General features: G+C 41.7%; 1 protein-coding gene across 1 annotated transcript in view; it reads left to right on the top strand.

Moving 5' to 3' along the window:
• LOC120552072 (palmdelphin-like) overlaps positions 1 to 12,343 on the top strand; it is a 42,768-nt gene extending 30,425 nt beyond the window's left edge. Inside the window, exons 4-8 of the mRNA XM_039789737.1 lie at positions 458 to 588; positions 2,184 to 2,298; positions 7,631 to 7,655; positions 8,692 to 8,802; positions 10,792 to 12,343. Of these exons, the coding sequence (XP_039645671.1) occupies positions 458 to 588; positions 2,184 to 2,298; positions 7,631 to 7,655; positions 8,692 to 8,802; positions 10,792 to 12,038 (1,629 nt within the window). The 3' untranslated portion in view covers positions 12,039 to 12,343. The remainder of the gene's footprint in view (positions 1 to 457; positions 589 to 2,183; positions 2,299 to 7,630; positions 7,656 to 8,691; positions 8,803 to 10,791) is intronic.
• Positions 12,344 to 18,906: the final 6,563 nt, after the last annotated feature.

Raw genomic sequence — 18,906 nt, 5'->3', positions numbered from 1 at the left:
GTAGCCAGACCATACTCCATGCTGTGGAGATCTGTGGAATATGTGTGTGTCTGTGTGAAAGTAAATATATAAAATGATCAGAGCTGTAAAAAAGGTGTTTCAAGCTTCTTGCGTTCAGCGGTGCGGACAGTGTTATTTTTATTTTATATTTTTTATATATATATATATATATATATATATTTTTTTTTTGTATTTATTTTCAATGAAAATGAGAACAATGACACAAAAATGATCACTCCCTCTATATATATGAATCATATCGTGAATATTATTGCAATCGCAATATCAGTCAAAAATAATCACAATTAGTTATTTTCCTCATATCATGCAGCCCTAGTGGGGAATGACAAGGTCTGGAAGACAGCAGTTGTCACTATGTCATAAACTCCTTTATGAAAAAAAAAGAATATAACTCTAAATACTGCGGTGCCTGTGTGCTGGTGTGTTTGATTGACAGAAGAAAGCCCTGAGGGAGCAGTGGCTGATGGATGGTCTGAGTAAGCAGTCGGAGGAGGAACAGGAGGCCATGAGGCTTCAGGCTCAGGACGAACAGCAGCAGAGTGATCACCTGCAGAGCAACATCCTCAGGTAACCTGAGAACTGCAGTAAATCCCACAGAACATCCCACACACAACCCGGCAGAGAGCTGGCACAGCTAACCGGTCATGTGGGTGAAGGCATTTATATTTTGGTGCGGGTGCAATGGTGCATGTAAAGCCTGAGGGAAACTTCAGTGATCCCAGTGGAGAAAATCAGTTGCTGCAGAAGCAATTACTCAGACTTTGGAGCAACTCATTTGAGTCCGTTTCTGTTGCTCCAGGAGTTGTTTTGCCCTGTTAAACTCTTGTGAGGTCTCTGAAATCTCACCATAGAAATGGACAAAAGTAAAAATTCAATCATAAGCAAATACATTTCAACTAATTTCAACTAATAGAAAATAGAATGCTTCACACAAGCTGTACTTTTTCTCTTATTACAAGGGCAGAGGTTTTTAACTTATTTATTTTTAGAAGTTAAAGTAATAGATAAAGTAAAAAGAAAAAAAAAAATCTATTTACACTTACATTCATTTGGCAAATGACAATTACAATTCAGTTTGTTATTGTGTTGTCCATAATAACGCAGTAAGATTCTTTTATGGGTGAGGCTATTTGCACCCCTGGTACAATTAGCAGTGTATGCTATTCGTACCCTGGTGCAATTAGAAATGAATGCTATTCGTACCCCGCCGGTGCACACAGTAATGTGTTCTATTAATACCCTATCTGGTACAAATATCACCCCTGTGAATTTACAGTACCTTGGCATATAGTTACACACAGTTATCCATACTACTCATGTATTACACCTTTTTGGAATATTATCGCCCTGACATTCTTACCCTAACCATAACCAATTCCACTTCTCTTGCCTAAACCTAACCAACCCAACCAGAGCAGGCATATTCATTCCCCTACCAGCCTGCAAAAACAAATTTGCGTTCGCGGGCCCTGACTTGCGCAATTGCATGCAAATTATCCAATCCAAAATGAAAAAAAACTAAATCACCTAGCCAGGGAACCAAACTTTCAACTCCCAGACTCAGCGTTCTAAACACCCACCTAGCAGTTCTTACAGGATGTGGAACAACTGTTTACCACTTGGTGTCTTCGGGGGGTTGCTAGGTAACCATACTGTATAAAAAAAATAGGTACTATTGTACTAACTGACGCTGGTTGTATGCTTTCACTGAAGACAGAAAGCGCAACTGTAGTATCCATTTTCCGCTAGAAATTCAATTGTTATAAACTTTAGAGACAAAACCTTCCTAATATGCCAGTTTCTGCGGTCATGGAAGATGAACGTCCGCCATGATTTCGGTGCACGCGAGCAAAGTGTTTTTGTTGTTACAGGTGTAAAACAGAGGAAAGAAATTCCTAAACATAGGCTATTAAAAATGGAAGAAACCAAATCGAAGATGTGTAAATGCCAACAGGGTTACACATTACCTAAGCTGAAAAGCAACTCTTCACTTCACAGCAGAACCTTGTTTTATTCGTACAAAGCCATGTTTTAAACTGGAAATAGGTTACAAGCAAACACAGCAATACTACCCATGATGCTGAACTTAAGAACTGCTGAAAATGTTATCCAGCTAAGTGCTTGTTTCAGTAATCAACACAGTCCATTACTCTCTTGTACAGAATAGAGAAGGAGATTGAGGCCTTGGAAACCCAGGAGCTCAACATTTCTGCCAATGAAGAAGTCGTTCTGAAACGATTAAAAGAGGTGGAGAGGACGGCCGAGGACATTATCAAGGTAAGGCTCCCGTAAACTGGCTGCCTTTTAATACTGCGCTCGCTTTACTCTTCACTTACACTGCTGCTGTGCTGCTTGCTGATTACTTCTGCTGAAATGTGCAACTTCTCATCTCGAGGCAATGAGTCATGATGAGATCTAATAATCCTTTAGTTTTAAACAAATTTGCTGATTGCTGATGTGAGAATACACGAGTCTGTATGTTTCTCCGCCACGCGCCATACCGCACCGGGAGCGTCTCAGAAGCGGAGCGTCTTGCTGCCAGACTTGCAGATTTTATTGTCTCTACCAGTACTTTACAGAACAATCAGGTGTTTATTAAGCTAGTATCTATGTTCCTCTCCAAGCCCTCCTACAGTTTTGTGGTGTTGTCCTGATAAAAAGGAGGTGTGTGTTTATATGAAAATGCCTTTTTCGAATAAGTTGTTGTAGAGAACATGATCAGCGGTTTACGCTGTCGGCTTCTTCCAGGATATTTGCATAATGTGTCGTCATCTCCGGGCAGTGTGACTATACAATAGTAGCTGGCATGAAAGAACAATTCAAACTTGCCCAATTGAACCAAATTCCTGAAGACCTACTTTCATTTTTCTCTCGTAGATGTGGTAAAATTGCCAATGAAACCTTTGTTTCCAGTAGGTAACCTCTTCTTCTACTCTGTAGACTGGCATATTATAGTAGTGATGTTCATATGAACCATTTTATTTATTTTCTGAGCCCACTAGATGGCGTTCTTGGTTTAAAGAAAAAGCTTCAAGGAATGGCAATTTAGCTTGCAACCCTTTGTTGAACAGAGAAAGTACCATCTAGTGGGTTCAGAAATGAAAGGAAATGGTTCTCGAAGCTTCACTTGGCCATCACTAGATTATAGCCATTCCGAGCCTATAGCGCCAACTTCTGACCAAAGTACGCTGTAACCTTAGCCTGGCATAGTCAGACTAATGGACGCAATTAAATAGACCTACAAGGGCGCCTGGGTAGCTCACCTGGTAGAGTGCACACCCATATATAGAGAGGGGGGTGTTGTGTCTGCAAGAGCAAATGAAGCTGGCAGATTAGTCTGGTTTCCAGTCTACTGTAGCCTAGTTTATTGGCTCCAAACCAATTCAGTCAGGACCACTTTGTCAAAATAGATTCATTCATCTGCAATTTGTATTTGGCGGTATGGCTCTGTTCAGGGGCCTCCCCGCACTTCCATGTGTATACGTGGAAAGCATGAGGCGGGGAGAGCAGCAGTGCAGGATCCCCATAGGGTACAGAACAGAGCAGCATCGATGACAGAGACACGACATTGATTAAGTCAGACAAGGCTTAGGAACTGTCAGCTATGAGCTAATAGCCGAGCTTGACTCCGTGACCTGCCAGAACTTAAGCTATGCTTCATTTGATGGATAAAATTCACTTAATTGATTGTGAACAGTTACTGAGGCAGAAAACACTGTGCACTTAAAGGTTGTTTAACTTGTGCTTCTCTGATGAATATGTTCCCTCTTGCTGATAATAGTCGCATCACTGCGTTCAGCTATTACATTGGTTATTTCTTCACAAGGAATTAACAGCTGTGGAAGAACTCTTTAATCATTAAAGCTGCAGTAGGTAAGATTTTGAAGATCCAGGACTTGTTCAACAAATTTGAACATCGACAACTTCTCAGTCCCTCCCCCCTTTCTGCTGCAGCCCAAACGTCTCCTAAGCCCCTCCCACACAACGGAGTTTGACAGAACTGCCGGCATGTCAGACAACATGTTCAATAACTAAACACTAACACAACGTTAACTTTACTCACCAACAGTAAAACGATGCTAACTAGCAGGCTAGCGTTAGCAATTTCAGCATCATATCAGACCGACCACTGTGCAAACGTTACTATCATCCTCACCAACGTAGCTTTGTGGACTTTTGACTACTAATAACCAAGTGAAAGATAAATCATTCATGGTTATGTTACCTGTTGAGAAGAAATGTGGCTACATCTGAATTGTTCGTCAGATCTTTAAAATCCCGGAGCTCACGCCACCTCTGAAAAGCCTCTCCAATATTCACAGAGTTTTGGGAAACCGTTCTGCAGCTCGTGCGCAGGGAGGGGGGAGGGGAGAACGCTATATATGCGTGTGCCTGAGCAGTGATTGACAGGCAGATAGACCCCCCCTGTGGCCCTGATTGGAGAAAATCAACCAGGAGCGGTGGAATTTTGCCAATGGCACTACAGGCTGTAGGAGGTGCCAGAGGAGTTTATTTTTTTATTTTACATAATTCATGTAGCACATAGGGTCAGTTTCAGCAAGTGACAGAAAGTTAGTTTTATAAGACTTACCTACTGCATCTTTAATAGTCCTCTCACGTTCCAGTTATGTGAACTAGAAGCTCTAAATTGCCTGTAGATGTGTGAATGTGAGAGTGAATGGTTGTCTTTCTGTAGGTGTTACTGGGTGATTAGACTGAATTATTTTTTTTTTTTTTAAAGCAATGCAACTAAAAAAATGCAAGTGGCCGTTTTGGCCTCGATGGTGTTTTAAGCCCCCAACGTCTCCTTCCAGGCAACGCCGCGACCGTTGACTTCAAGGCACCTAACCCCAACCATAACCCTAACCATAACAATTGAGACGTCGGGGGCTTAAAACACCGATAAACCCGTTTTGGTGGCTGCCATGTTGCTTCAGGTACAGAGATAGGGAAAGGTGATTGAGGATTGTCAGTTTGAGTAACAGAGTTTGAAGGTTTTTAACAGATGCCAAAATACCGCACAGTGGTTTATTGAGACAGGGCTGTAGTCAAGTCTGCCTTGGTCGAGTCCAAGACAAGTCCAGGACCAGGACTAGTCGAGACCAAGTCCAAAGAGATTCAAGTCAAAGTCAAGACCGAGTCCAAATGAGAGACCGGCATGACTGAGACAGAAAAAAAATAATCCTCTTCAAGACTTACTTACCTGTTCATAATTTGTGTGATGTGAAAGACAGTACAGTATATCTTCTATTTTAAGATAATAATTTTGCTTTATTTGTAATAATCAAAAAGCAAGTGCAGAGTAACACACTATAGGATCAAATTAGGCCATATTATTAACTTAAAATATAAAATGGAAATGTTCCCATTCTTGAACTTATTACTTGTCCTGAAGAACCAACTAGAGTATTTTTGCGAGTCCAAAGTCAGAGTCCAAATACCAATGAGTCCAAGACAAGTCCGAGACAACAGAAAAGGGCTTTGAGTCCAGACTCGGACTCAAGTACTACAGCTCTGCAAGACCGAGTCCAAATGAGAGAGAGTCAAGACAGACAGAAAAAAAAGAAATCCTCTTTACGACCACTTACTTACCTGTTCACAATTTATGTCATGTGAGAGATAGTGTATCTGTAACAACACTGTAGGATCAAATTAGGCCATATTATTTTCATTAAGTAGAGCAATATCACATTAAGCTGACGTGCAACTTAAAAATTTTTTAAACTTTTTATTCTAGTGTGGCAAGAACATTCTGGACTGCCAATGAAAAAATTAACAAATAACAAGCAACACAGTTGTCATAAAAAATTAGATTTTCCCATTCTTGAACTTATTACTTGTCTTGAAGGAGGAAGTAACTTTAGAAAAAGAGCATAGCGTGCTGGACCCGGTTGAGAACAACTACAATATTTGAGGAGTCCAGTGGACGAGTCCGAGACAAGTCCCAATGCAAATACCAACAAGTCCAAGACAAGTCAGAGACAATAGAAGAAGAAAAAAAAACACCTCCAGTCCAGACTACAGTCCAGATACAACAAAACTGCTTTGAGACACTTCAATCATTTTATCCTCCACTCCATGATCACCACTAAAAGCTAAATAATGGTATTTACATTACAAAGTGTTTTGGAATTTAAGTTTGTTCTTTTTTAAATCTCCAATATATGATTCTACATCGGTCAGTGTTAATGTGTGTGCAGGGTTATTGTGTGTCTAAACATTTGTTCGCGTGTGTACCTTTGAGTATGTGATGGGTATGTAACGTGATTCTCGGAGGTTCTAGAAAGTTGGATCACATGTGTGGGTTATAGGAGGTAGAATTTGGGTTTTCAACTTGGTGAACATATTCTAGCGCTTTCTGTGAATATACTAAACTGAATTCAAACCAAAGCATCATTGTTTTCTACTCACGGCATGCTGCCTGTGGCTCTTCCTCTAATCTGTGCTCGTTTTCTAACAAGAAGCTCTCACTGAGGACTGTGTGGGTGTGCTTTGGCTCACAAGAGGCTGCTTTGAGTGAATAAGGTGGCAGGTAAATGGATTTCTCACATGGTGGGCGGGCAGTGCACAAGGACTAATATGCATAATTTGCTTTCTGGTTGCTGTCTGTACTTAGACTGGAAGACAAATAGTGCGTCTCAATTCGGATGCTTCCGTGAGTGCACTTACATGTAGTACACTATGTACTCGCAGTGCGTACATTTCGCCAGGGTAGGGTTGTCTCAAATCTCGCACGGCCATTATGCGCTGACTGGAAAGGACTCTTTTCTTCTTCTGTTTAAAGCTATAGTCTCCCCCATGAGGAATTCTAAGTAACGACAACAAAATTGTCGGCGCGTCCACATGATACAACCCTTCCGTGATCGCGAACCCCCATAGTTCCTTGTAACGAAGGAGGCCATGGAGGATAAAAAAAAACATGGACTCTTCAGAAGAGGTCATTTTCTTCGCTGGATTTTTTGCGCGCGAAAGTCGCCGGAAGACACCAAGAAATCCAGAGAGAGGTGTGTGGAGCTGATAGTCTTAATTAGCTTTGTAGCAGCTCATTTGGCAATGGTTTAAATGTAACGGACGCTCATTAATGTAAAAACGTTATGCACTAAAGCTTTAATGGTAAATTGCAGCCAAGCGGAGCATTACCGCCATCTATTGTCGTGACGGCAGTATTGGGATATTGAGTGACATGTCTATACTATATTACACTTGTATAGTTTGTGCTTTTGCCATTTCAATAATGACCAGTGCAGCTTTCTCGCCCGCCATGTTCACAAGTTTTAAAATACACTGGTGGTCCAGTAGCTTCCGCTCCGTAGCAGAAACGGCAGCCGTTGAGTGCGAGTAATGTCCAGCGATCCACACTCAACGGTTTGACCATTTTGAGTGCAGCAAACGTGTACTCGTAGTGCGCTGCAGGTGGCCACACTTTGCCAGTGTGAACGCACTGTGTACTCAAAATAGCAAGTGGGAGTACAGAAATGCGCGATTTGAGACACAGCACAAGTGGAATAACTGAAATGCTGATGCACCACTATTCTGTAGCAGTGCTGTGATGTTGACTTCCTGCTTCTCTCACCACTTTGACCCTCCACTACTCTGTCTTCACATGTAGGAGCTAAACGCAGAGTTCCAGGCAGGTAAACACTTTAGTAGCATTTTGATGTGTTGTGATTCTGTAACAGATTTCCATTTTCACGTCTCTGACTAGGCTGTATTAACACACAGTAGATCGGGCATTATTTGACATTTTATTAAGCTACAACAATGAATGTATTGATTTACATAGACATAATGTTTAATTTATCGTTGATATAGCCTACTAACCTATTTCACCTTTAGCTCTTATACTTTATCATTCAGACACAGGCAGCAATGACTGGTTGCACATTTTTAAAAGGCCATTATTTTGAGATCATGATTTTATCTACTTAAATAATGTATTTTTTGTGAGTCAACTGAAATCCAGGACTTTATTATCTTGAAAGAACAAATCAGGATTTTCTGATGACTGCTATACCAAGATAATGATTGGAATATTTTGTCATCCTGAAACACATCAGAACCAATATTTTGTGATTACAATTAAAATCATCTGGAGAAAACAATCTGGCGAGATTCTTTCTCTCAAGACTGAGAAAAATGGCTCCATGAAGGCTGACTTGTCAGAAAGAATACACCCCTAGATCGATAAATACGATTGTGCATCTATAAATGTAGGTGGCCTTTATAAAGTTGCAACTGATATTTTTTTAAATCTTCCAATTGCTTAAAAAATGGTTTATACTTTTAAAGTGAACTGTGCCTCTAAAGTAACTCACCCCTGCATTTTGAATTATGTGTGATTAATACATTTTAAAATAAAGTTATGATTGCTGAGTTGTTGTGTTAAGGTGTATATTTATAAACTAATATTTGATATGAGTAAAACTAATGATAAAATAGCATATGTTATACCATTACTAATAATAGGTCAATTAATTTAATAACATTTTATCGTTTGTTTTCAGTAAAATTACTAAAACTAACTAAAACTGACTAAAGTTCAATTAACTATGAATGTAAAATGTGTTAGTGTTGGTTATTAGAACGTGTTACTGATCTTTTAGCAAACACAGCTTCTCTTTGCGTTTATAGTGTGTTCTTATACTTCACTGGTCAGATTTGTCTCCTCAGATGTGACCCATCATGCCCCCTCACCACTCCCAGGTATCCCATCATTCATCCCGCTGACACCAACAAAAAAGCCTCCTTTACATCAGCCTGCCAGTGAAGAACCAAAGAAAGGTACAGGTAGACAGGCATGGTGTTACTACTGCATATGCTGAAATCTGTTTCTGCTTTGCTGATTGATCGACTGTCAGGAGTATGCAGTATTTCCCCCAGTGTATTGCAAGCCTGGTTTCCCCCCACCAGGTCTAAGCCACAGGGGTGGACATTTTTGAATGTATTTTTAAGACGTAGTTACAGTGGGGCGGCTCGTTGGAAACTTAGACCTAGTCATATTTTCACATCTCCAGTTAGCTTTTAGCACTGATTTAATGTATGGCCCCTATGGAATCTGTCTCATAGCTCTTTAAATCCTCAATTTCACGATTCCGTCCATGATTCTCTTGTCGCACAAACTATTGGGCTCTACATTGATGCTACATTGTTACTGGCCCCAGCCGGGCCCTCATAAAAAAAAAAAAAAAAAAACACTTACCTAACAACTACCTAACAACGCCTGGTATCTGTTGAAAATATGATGAGACAAGTGGTACACGATGGGATGGAAAAAACATTGTGTGCTCTTTAGGCGCGGCTGTCTGGTTAAGACTGCCTGCTTTTAAAAGCTGTAATTTTACATTTCACCAGGATGCAAATTAGATTCCACTGTGAAGAGAACTGAACGTTAACTCCATGCCTGCCATTTTGGAACTTTGTTGAAGTCAATCATCAGAGACAGCAATGTTTTCATCACAGGGAAAAAGAGTGGAGCACACTGACTGAGTTGCAGCCCTAAATAGTGCAAACAGAGTTACGACGCCAGTGTGTCTTTGTCAGTAGGGCAACCTAGAATTTGTCATACAAGAGGTTGAACGGGATTTCAAATCAATTTGGTGATGGATTCAAGAGTGGGTTAAAATGAGAACAAGAAGTGCTAGTCTCACATTAAATAGATCTCTAACGGCTCTGCAACAAAACTCAGTTTCCTGGGTGAAAGTCCTGTGTCGTTTGACTCATCCACCACCCCAACCTGCCTCCTCACGCGGGCAGCACAAAGGCTCAGTGGTTAGCACTGCTGCCTCACAGCAAGTTGGCACTGCCGAGTTAAAACCCCGGTCGGGGCAGGGCCTTTCTGTGTGGAGTTTGGGCATGTTCTCCCCGTGTATGCGTGAGGTTCCTCCGGGTGCTCCGGTTTCCTTCCACCATAAAAGACATGCATGCTGGGTAACTAGGACTACAGTTGAAAACTAGCCATCTGGCTAACACTGGCGTATTTACGGAAATGTTGATTAATGTGGATTCTCCTAATCAAATAAATAAATAACTCTTACCCACGGATTTTTGGTCTGCATACTCTGTAATGTTACAGCGCCGCGGTCAAGCTGCTGCGCACTGTAGCACCTTCCCCAGCAGGCTGAGATGGGCTCCCCGCTTCCCCCGCCCGGGCCACATCACTACCTGGATGTGTGTCGGCTAGTCGGAAAAAAAGGGGACACACCGTATCGCTAGATGAGCCGCAGCCGAGCGGCGCCTGATTGAATTGCTCGTATAGTTAGATAAAGTTGTGAAAAGAAAAGTACTGGGAAACCAAGCAATCGGCCGGTTCCAAACAGGCATCCACTCCAAATGGGCATTGCAGTAGTAGCATCAATTACAGGAAAGTTCTCCAGCAAGGCCAGTATAGTTAAGAGTATCACATGTCCTATAGATTTAAAATTCTGTTCAGCCTCTGAGCCAATGACAAATGTATACCTATTCTTGGGTTGACTACATTTGTATATTTGAATCTGATGGAGAAAACATAGTGTCAAAACATGAGTCTGTTTGCACTATTTGCAGCCTGCAAATCATCACTGTGATACAGCCCTTTTTCTCTTTGAAATTAAATTAAAAAGCAATGTATAAGCAAGTATTTTATGTAAAACAGCATTATGGCAGTTTTACAAGCATGCCTTGTTTTTACCGTTTTATGAAAATGAGAACATAACATCAAGAAATGTCATTGAACTAAATGTACCTTCTAGTCTTTGTCCAGAGACCTTCATTTAAGTCTTTTCTCCATTCCAGCTACATTTGCTATGGAGATTAGTGTGGAGCATGATAAGAGAACAGGCAAAAGCCAGGTGGTCTCTACAGCAACCATCACCCCAGAAACCATGCAGGAAAGGGGGTTAAAGGTGTATGATGATGGCCGCAAGTCGGTATATGCACTGCACCCAGACGGAGGCAAAATGCACAATGGAGCAGTTGGAGAGATGTCATCCACAGAGGTAGAAGAGCTGCTGCATCAGGCCACAGATAAGAGCGTGCCCACTGAGGTGCAGTACCATCAGCCTGTCTACTCTGTACCCTACACAGGGAGCAGCACACCTTCGACACCCAGGACACCAAATAAAACACCGAGGCAAACCCCAACACCCAGCCCCAGAGCTCAAATCCTCAGAGAGGAAAGCCAGTGCAGCCAAGACCTGGAGGGATGGAAAACCCCAAGTAAAACACCCAGCCCAAGCCTCATCCAACAAGACTCAGAGTCGAGAGTCCAAAGACCTAGGGAAGAAACCAAACTGCCCTACTGCCACATTCCAGGACAATCGACGGGTGACGGGCATCGGATTTCACAGCCTCTTTTGGGTGCTAAAACTCCACAAGGTTTTAGCAACAGCAAGATGGATGCGGGCAGTCCACACTCGGCAACTCTTGTCTCAGTCAAAGCCAGGTCTGAAGGAATGCCAGCACCCATACAGCCGTCCTACAGGATTGTTGATAGCCGCAGTCCTTCACAAGCCAGCCATAAGTGTGACGTTGATCCTGATGCCTTGATAGAGAGCTCCGGTGATTTTAACAGACAGTCACCCTTCTGTGCAGAGAGTATCGCCTCTCCAAACCTCGTCAACGCCTTGCCAGAGGAGCTGGAATCAGATCCCGTCACCATGATCTTCATGGGCTACGAGAACGCTGAGGACGAGGACGAAGAAGACATCCAAGCTGAGCTGGTGATCATAGGCAACAGCGATGATGACGAGGCCCAATTTGGTGAAAATGAAAGTGGCGAGGAAGAGTGTCTCTCATACCACCCAGAGGGATACAGTAGCAAAGTCTTCCAACCCAAAGTGGGTATTGCCAAGGTTACAGGCTGCAGAGACATTATGGAAGATACCTACACAAACTGGGAGGATTTAGGGCTCCACAAGCCAACATTCACCCACAAGTCTGGGAAACCAAGTCCCTACATGCAGGGACAGAGGGTGGATGAGGCTGCAAACACAGGCAGCATTAATATGGAGAAAATGAAGCTGTGTTCAACAGGAAGATAAGATGGAACTTCACTGGTGAGAGACCAGGTTGTTGAAGAACAAATGTAGGAATATAAGTTAGGTGATTTCTTTCTGGTCCTTTAAAATATTCATAGGTCTTTATAGATTTGATCATATCTTGTGTGTAAATCAGTCCCTCCAGGATTTCGGCCTTTTTTTGAGATTGTTGCGGCCCAAAATGCCTGATTTTGTGGGAGCTTTTGTAAAAAAGTTGTGGCAATGAAGTTACGAGAGACAGTAAAAATTGCAACAAAAACATTTTTTTTGGGTATAGTTCTTTAAAAATAGAGATGCACCGATTACAATTTTCTAGGCCGATTAAAATTTTTCATTGAGTTTGACCAGCAGATATCGATTTTAGCCGATTCCGATAAAAAAAATTCTAACCACTTTACAGCACACACAAATATTTATTTTCTATCTTTTCTTTAATAGAACATTTGACATTTTGCATAGACATTTTTTTGAATAGATAATCGATCGCCATAAAATAGAACTATATAAATTACTCCTGGTGTGGGAAATTCACACACATCTAACTTCTATTTTTTAAATGGCAAGTTTTTCTTCGCAAACAGAAGCATTTCTGCTTTGTCACCAGATAGTCTGTTTCTTCTCTCATCTGCCACACGTCCAGCCAGGCTAAACAAGCGTTTACTGTTTGACACAGTAACGTTACCTGAAAACAGCGTGTAGTTCCTTTTTTAGCAAGTTTGCTTTGTCATGTTTACGTCATTGTGCATAAATATGAACACTACCGTTGCTGTCAACGGACTTATCTGCTAATGTTAGCTACCGACGGTTACCTCGGAACAATCCAGCAAATAGACGGTACCTATAGGGTGCCATTACCTGAAACGGATGATTTAACGTCACCGCTCATTTTACACACATCCCCACTAACCTAGAAAGCGTTTTAAACAGTAACGGGAATACAACGTCTCCCACAGCGGGGCGTCAGAGGGACCGCAGCGTCCGCTAACATTAGCTTCTTGTCTCATCTGGGGTCTGATAAACAGTAAATTTATCAAATGAAGTGTGCCCAACGCTATTTTTCGATAAAACGTAGCAGTCATATTTCATGGGACCCGCATGATTGTGGTTTTCATGTTCCAGTTGTTCAGCATCAGAAGGGAGAGAGAGTGGCTGACCGTTCGCCTGAGATCAGTAGAGCAGACGGATCTGCAGAGTGGATCAAATTTGACACGTGTGTCAGTGGCTTGTTGAACATTATTGGTTAATTTCCTGGCCTGGGACACACATTCGTACCTATTGGACTTTAACTTATCATTGCACTTACAATAACGAGCGTAGCTGTCCTCAATTTAGGGTAGTGTCATCTCCGGTTTTTCCTGCATCCACCGTGTGTGTGTGTGTGTGTGTGTGTGTGTGTGTGTGTGTGTGTGTGTGTGTGTGTGTGTGTGTGTGTGTGTGTGTGCCAGCTGCAGAGTTGACAGGATTGAAACAGCAGAAACTTTCAGTGACTTTAGAGTGAAAATAACGTTACAGCGTACATTGATGTTTAAATGATACAGGTTGGCAGGACGGTCTGAAATGGTTTGCATGGTCTGTCACATTACATTTTGTTGGTAAATGTGAGATATTCGAGTCACACTCGTCTCGTCTTCATATCAGAAACAAGGAAATTAATTTGGCAACGTACGGGTTACGTCAACCCATTTTCACTCCCGCTTGTTCAGTGTCTCTCAGAGTCACATACTGATACAAAATCTGGCACGTGGGAAACTCCAGTGATTGGTCAAAATTGAGATTTGCACCAAATGCACGGTGATTGGTTGAATTTGTGTGAATTGTTGCGATCGCGACATCGTAAAATCGTGGAGGGACTGGTAAATGCATAACCTGCTGGCAATCCAACATACAGTGCTTCTCAGCCTTACTAAAATTGCCTTTTTTATCAAATAGGAAGGCAACAACTTTTACCTTTTGTGCCATTTGTTGCAAAAAAAAAACCTTATCTTGCCATGTCTGTGCTCCGTCCTAATTGAGGAAAGCAGCTGACAGCTACTGACATTTTGCCAATTGGTGATTCAGAAAGCTTTATTGCCACCTCCTGGCAAGTTAGTTTCATTAGTCATATTAACATGGGCACAGACAATGTTTAAACCTGACCATTTTTTGGTTCTACGGTTTAAAATGATAAGAGGGATGTTCAGGAGCCCACATATTTTGTTATGTATATAAAAAGATAAAAAAAGATCATGTATTTACTATTAATAAATACATCTGTTTCAACATAGAAACATTTATTAAGTATGGCTTTTTAAAGTGGTGCCTTTTTTTTCTCTCAAATGAATGTGTAAATCATGCCGCAGTGAACAAGACATGATGTTGTTTGAATTTCTACTTAAACTGTTTAAACTAACTGGCCTGTGTGTACTTACTTCCTTCTGTGATTAAAAGTATTTCTTCATCAACTAACGGTGACAGTGTTGTTCTTGGCAGTGGTACCTGACACTGCATGAAAAGACGTTCCTTCATGCTAATGCAACCAGGTATTTGACTGTATTCAGCACCGAAGCCAGTTCAATTACAAGAACGAGAAAGGACACGTACGTCTGAGAATTATTTTAAATGTAATAAATAAATAAAAGACCTAATGCTGGGACCCAAACAAGTGCACAGCTTTATATCACAATTTAAAAGGACACGAATAAGCTCATAAAAAAGGTTCATGTGTATGTCTAAGCCAGCACAGCAGGTTGGCTCTGAATTGCGTTTGCTTGGAGACCAGGACAGACAGCTGGGTGAACTGACTGTTGTTGTTCCGCTCCTCATGTAACACTCGTCCTTGGTTGCTTTCTTTTCCTCTCCATCTCTCTGTGGCATTATGAAACATGGAGGAGGGTGGAAAAAAACCGAGGTGGCACCCGAGACATCATGCTTAAAGGATACAGTTATATAACAGCAATTTCGTATGCAAGACAAAAACCTGAAATGTGAAAAAAGTAGAATCAATCACTGTTATATTGTTCACGGTGAATCTGTCTTTCCATTTGCTCGATAAGTGTACTTAACAACTGTGTGAATATATTATTCTCTCCTCCTCTAACAGGAATGCATGTGTCTTGTTAATTGAATTTTTTTTTTGTGGTGACAAGATGACTCATATTTTACTCATCATAGATGGACTAGAGTCAGTCACACATTGTGGATGTGGTAGCACTTCTCTCCTTAACAGCATTAAGAGGACAAAGACAAATCCAGGAGAAAGTGTAACCTCAACCCGTGAAGTAGTTTGGAAGACAACTGAGGGGTTTGTGGCTTATCCAGCGTAACTACATTGTTTCTGGAAAGACATGTTGAGGGTTTTTTTTGGTCAATGGCGCAATCACTTTCCGCTGCCTCAAGATAGCAATATGCCAAGAATGCACCTGAACACACCTCCCTGTAAGACCAGCACGCTCATGGGCGCAAAGATGGGTGCAGGTGCATTTGCTATTGAAACCACTTGGGCACTGGACGGGAAATTGACACCTTTCGTCAGGCTTTGCGCTGCGCCGGGTGCAAGATAGGGCCCTGAGTGTCACTACACCCTGAGGAAGGCTCAAGCCGATACGCGTCAGTGTATTTCTAATGTCTTGCCCTGTTAGTTAAAGTCCTTTTAATTCATTCAGTTCATGGACACGGTTTTTGACTTATTTTTTTTTTACTTTTTAGTGATAATTATTCCGCCTTTCCATGAGGTGTATTTGTTGAGCCCACTAGATGGCTCTCTGGGTTTAAAGAAGAAAAAAAAACCTTGGGGAATGGCAATTCAGTGAGCTTTCAACCCTTCGTTGAACAGACAGACACATCAAGTGGGCTCCGAAAATAAATAAAATGCTTCATGAGGCTTCATTTGGACATCACTACCAGTCACTCAAAACGGCCATGCCCTTAATTATGCATCACTTAAGCCTTGATCTAATTTAAACAGGTGAGCTGTACAAAATGTCATGCCCTGTTAGGCCTGTAACAATTCCAAATTTTGCTGGAGAATTAATTGTGATTAACAATATAATTTTCTCTTTTAGTGAAATAATTTTTTTTATTTATTACTTTTTCAAACAAATTGAAGTTTAAATCAATCCCAGGATACATCTTTTGTTATAGTGATACACATGATATAGTGTTACAGTGATATATATATATATATATATATATATATATATATATATATATATATATATATATATATATGATTTCTTTTTTTTTTTAACCAGGCTGTATTTATTCTAGGTGATGACATCTCACAGCGTGTTTCTGCTGTTCCCAAGGATAAAAAAAAAGAAAAAAGAACTAGAACTGCAAGTAGTTGTGAAAGGGGTCCCTCCGGCACAAGTCGCCCCCTGGCGAACCTTGGAGGCAAGACGGAGGTGTGTGGCCATAGATAGGATGTATTTTGCATGTGCAGAGCAGTTTGGAAAATAACAAGAAAAGTGCCACAAAGCGCCTCCTCAAAAGTTAGAAAAACAGCGCCACCTAGTGGCCTATTGACTCAAAATTTGGCACAGACCATCAGTGGAACATGGAGCACAAGTTATCGAATTTCGTGTTAAAGGGGTGATAGAACGCAAAACCGATTTTACCTTTTCATAGTTGAATAACGAGTAAATAGGACGTACATAGAACCTCTAAATCCCATTGACACCTCTTTCCTCTGCAAATCTCACAATTTGAAACTGCCTCTGAAAATGGGCGAATCTCAACGAACCAACGAATTGACGTCAACTCGGTGGCTCCTCCTTTTTTGGCTCTAATCTCTCTCTTTGTCACGCCCCAACATTTACATAGGCTACAATACTGACCTGAGTCATCTGAATAGGTCGCGCAGATCTCAGAAATTGTTCATCTGCTGTTTCACTACTAAATTCACTTCTAAGACTTTTTTTATGCGTGAAATCCACTATGTAAAGGTCAAATATGGGCCATTTACAAAAATTGATGGCTAATTACAAATTTTGTCCGACTGTGTTTCGGAGTTGAGCGGCCGGTGCTGCCTGGTTACTGCCTCGCCGCCTGGCCTGTCCTCCTTCACAGACCCCGGCCTGCTGTGAGCTAGATGGAGCTCCGTCACGGCCGGCAGTCCGCAGCTCTCCATGCCCGCACAAAGTCATCGTTTCTGGGTTACTGGACAACCAAATGCCGAGGCCCTGACGGAGCTCCAGGGCCTGCAACTCGCTGTTCTCCCTCCCCTCTTCCTGCTAAATGGCCGGTGTGTGACTGACTGCGCGGTCAGTGAGCCTGTTACGCCCGCAATCTCTTACCACAGGTTCCAGTTAATCTTATAATGGATATGTGTGTTGAGTTATTTAAACAAACGATTGGGGAAATAAACGCCTCTTGTCCGCCAGTCTCATTGATAGTGCCTGCGTTGAACTGGATGGAGCTCTATCAATGAGAGCTAGCTAGCCTCCTCCGAACGAGACCTCTGAAATTCACAAAAATGCCTTAAATTGAAATCGGACAAAGTGTTAGGTTTGTAAGACCTTAGGGTAGCTGTAATATAAGTGGCGTGACGAAATTCAAAGTGTAAATATATTATAGTTATGCCGAAAGTGTAGCTAGCTAGCCGCGATCTTTACCCATATGATTGAAGGGACACTAGCAGCTAACGAAACCCCTCATATTCACAGAAATGCATTAAATTGAAATCGGACACAAGTGTTAGCTTTGTAAGACCTTAGGGTAGCTGTAGTAAGTGGTGTGACGGAATTCAAACTGTAAATATACTATAGTTATGCCGGCAGCCGGCCAGCTCCGCGGAGCCCCGAGCCCTGGTAATCCAGTAACCCAGGAACGGTGACTTTGCCCTGGCTATGGAGCACAGCGGGTTGCCGTTTTTGTTCATCAGACTGTGTGGAGCTCCTAAAGTCCGACGTCTTACCAAATTTGCAATTAGCCATCAATTTTCGTAAAACGGCCCATATTTGAGCTATATATAGTTGATTTCTTGCATTAAAAAAAAGTCTCAGAAGTGAATTTAGTAACGAAACATTGCAGTGTCTGGAATATGAGACCTGCTGTCTCGTCTCCAATGTATGTGTATGTGGTTCACTCAACCAATCAGCGTGCAGCTCATCTAAATATTCATGAGCATACCATATTTGGAAGAGAAGAAGAAAAGCTCTCGTTCCAAATAGGGCCAAAACACAGGGATGCATAAGGGCCCATAGAATAGCAAGTGGGCCATTTCCAGCCCAATCAATGTTACATACCCTATGGAACAGTGTGAAATGCCTAATTATTCTATCACCCCTTTAAAGAATTAAAGCATGCAACATGTAAAGCAACAACCTGTGATCCAAACTAAAGCATGGCTGGCTCACAAAAATTCAAAACATGTATTTGGAACATCCAAATCATTGCCAAATTAATGAAGTGATATCACACAGGCTCTTTCCATCTAGGTGAATGTAAGCAGCAGGAAAACAGGCCTATAGAAACACACAATTATTTTCCCAACTATAACCCAAACTCTTGAATTAAATCTAAATGTAGCTTCAAAAAAGAAAAAAAAAACCGAGCCTATAACGTTCTTTCTACTAGCAGAGATAAATAAGCTGGCGGTTTAAATCAATCCCGCTATGGGACAGAGTGTTTCAATGAGCACACGATGAGCTCCTCTGTGCCTGTGTGTGGGTTTATCAGAGAAAGCTCAAGTATTGGCTCTCTCCAGTACACTCCCCCCTTTCACCAGCCGTCCAATCAGAGGCGGCAGCAGCCAGGCAGAGCTGCCAGTGTGAGGCTGCACTCAGAAACAGAGCAGAGCCCTCTGCCCGCCACACTCTCTCAGGTAGGTCCATTCACAGACACACACACACACACACACACACACACACATCCAAAAGTTCACATTTTTGCC

The sequence above is a fragment of the Perca fluviatilis genome, chromosome 22 (genome assembly GCF_010015445.1).
Source record: "Perca fluviatilis chromosome 22, GENO_Pfluv_1.0, whole genome shotgun sequence".
Taxonomy (NCBI): domain Eukaryota; kingdom Metazoa; phylum Chordata; class Actinopteri; order Perciformes; family Percidae; genus Perca; species Perca fluviatilis.
This window is presented reverse-complemented; position numbering and strand designations above follow the sequence as displayed.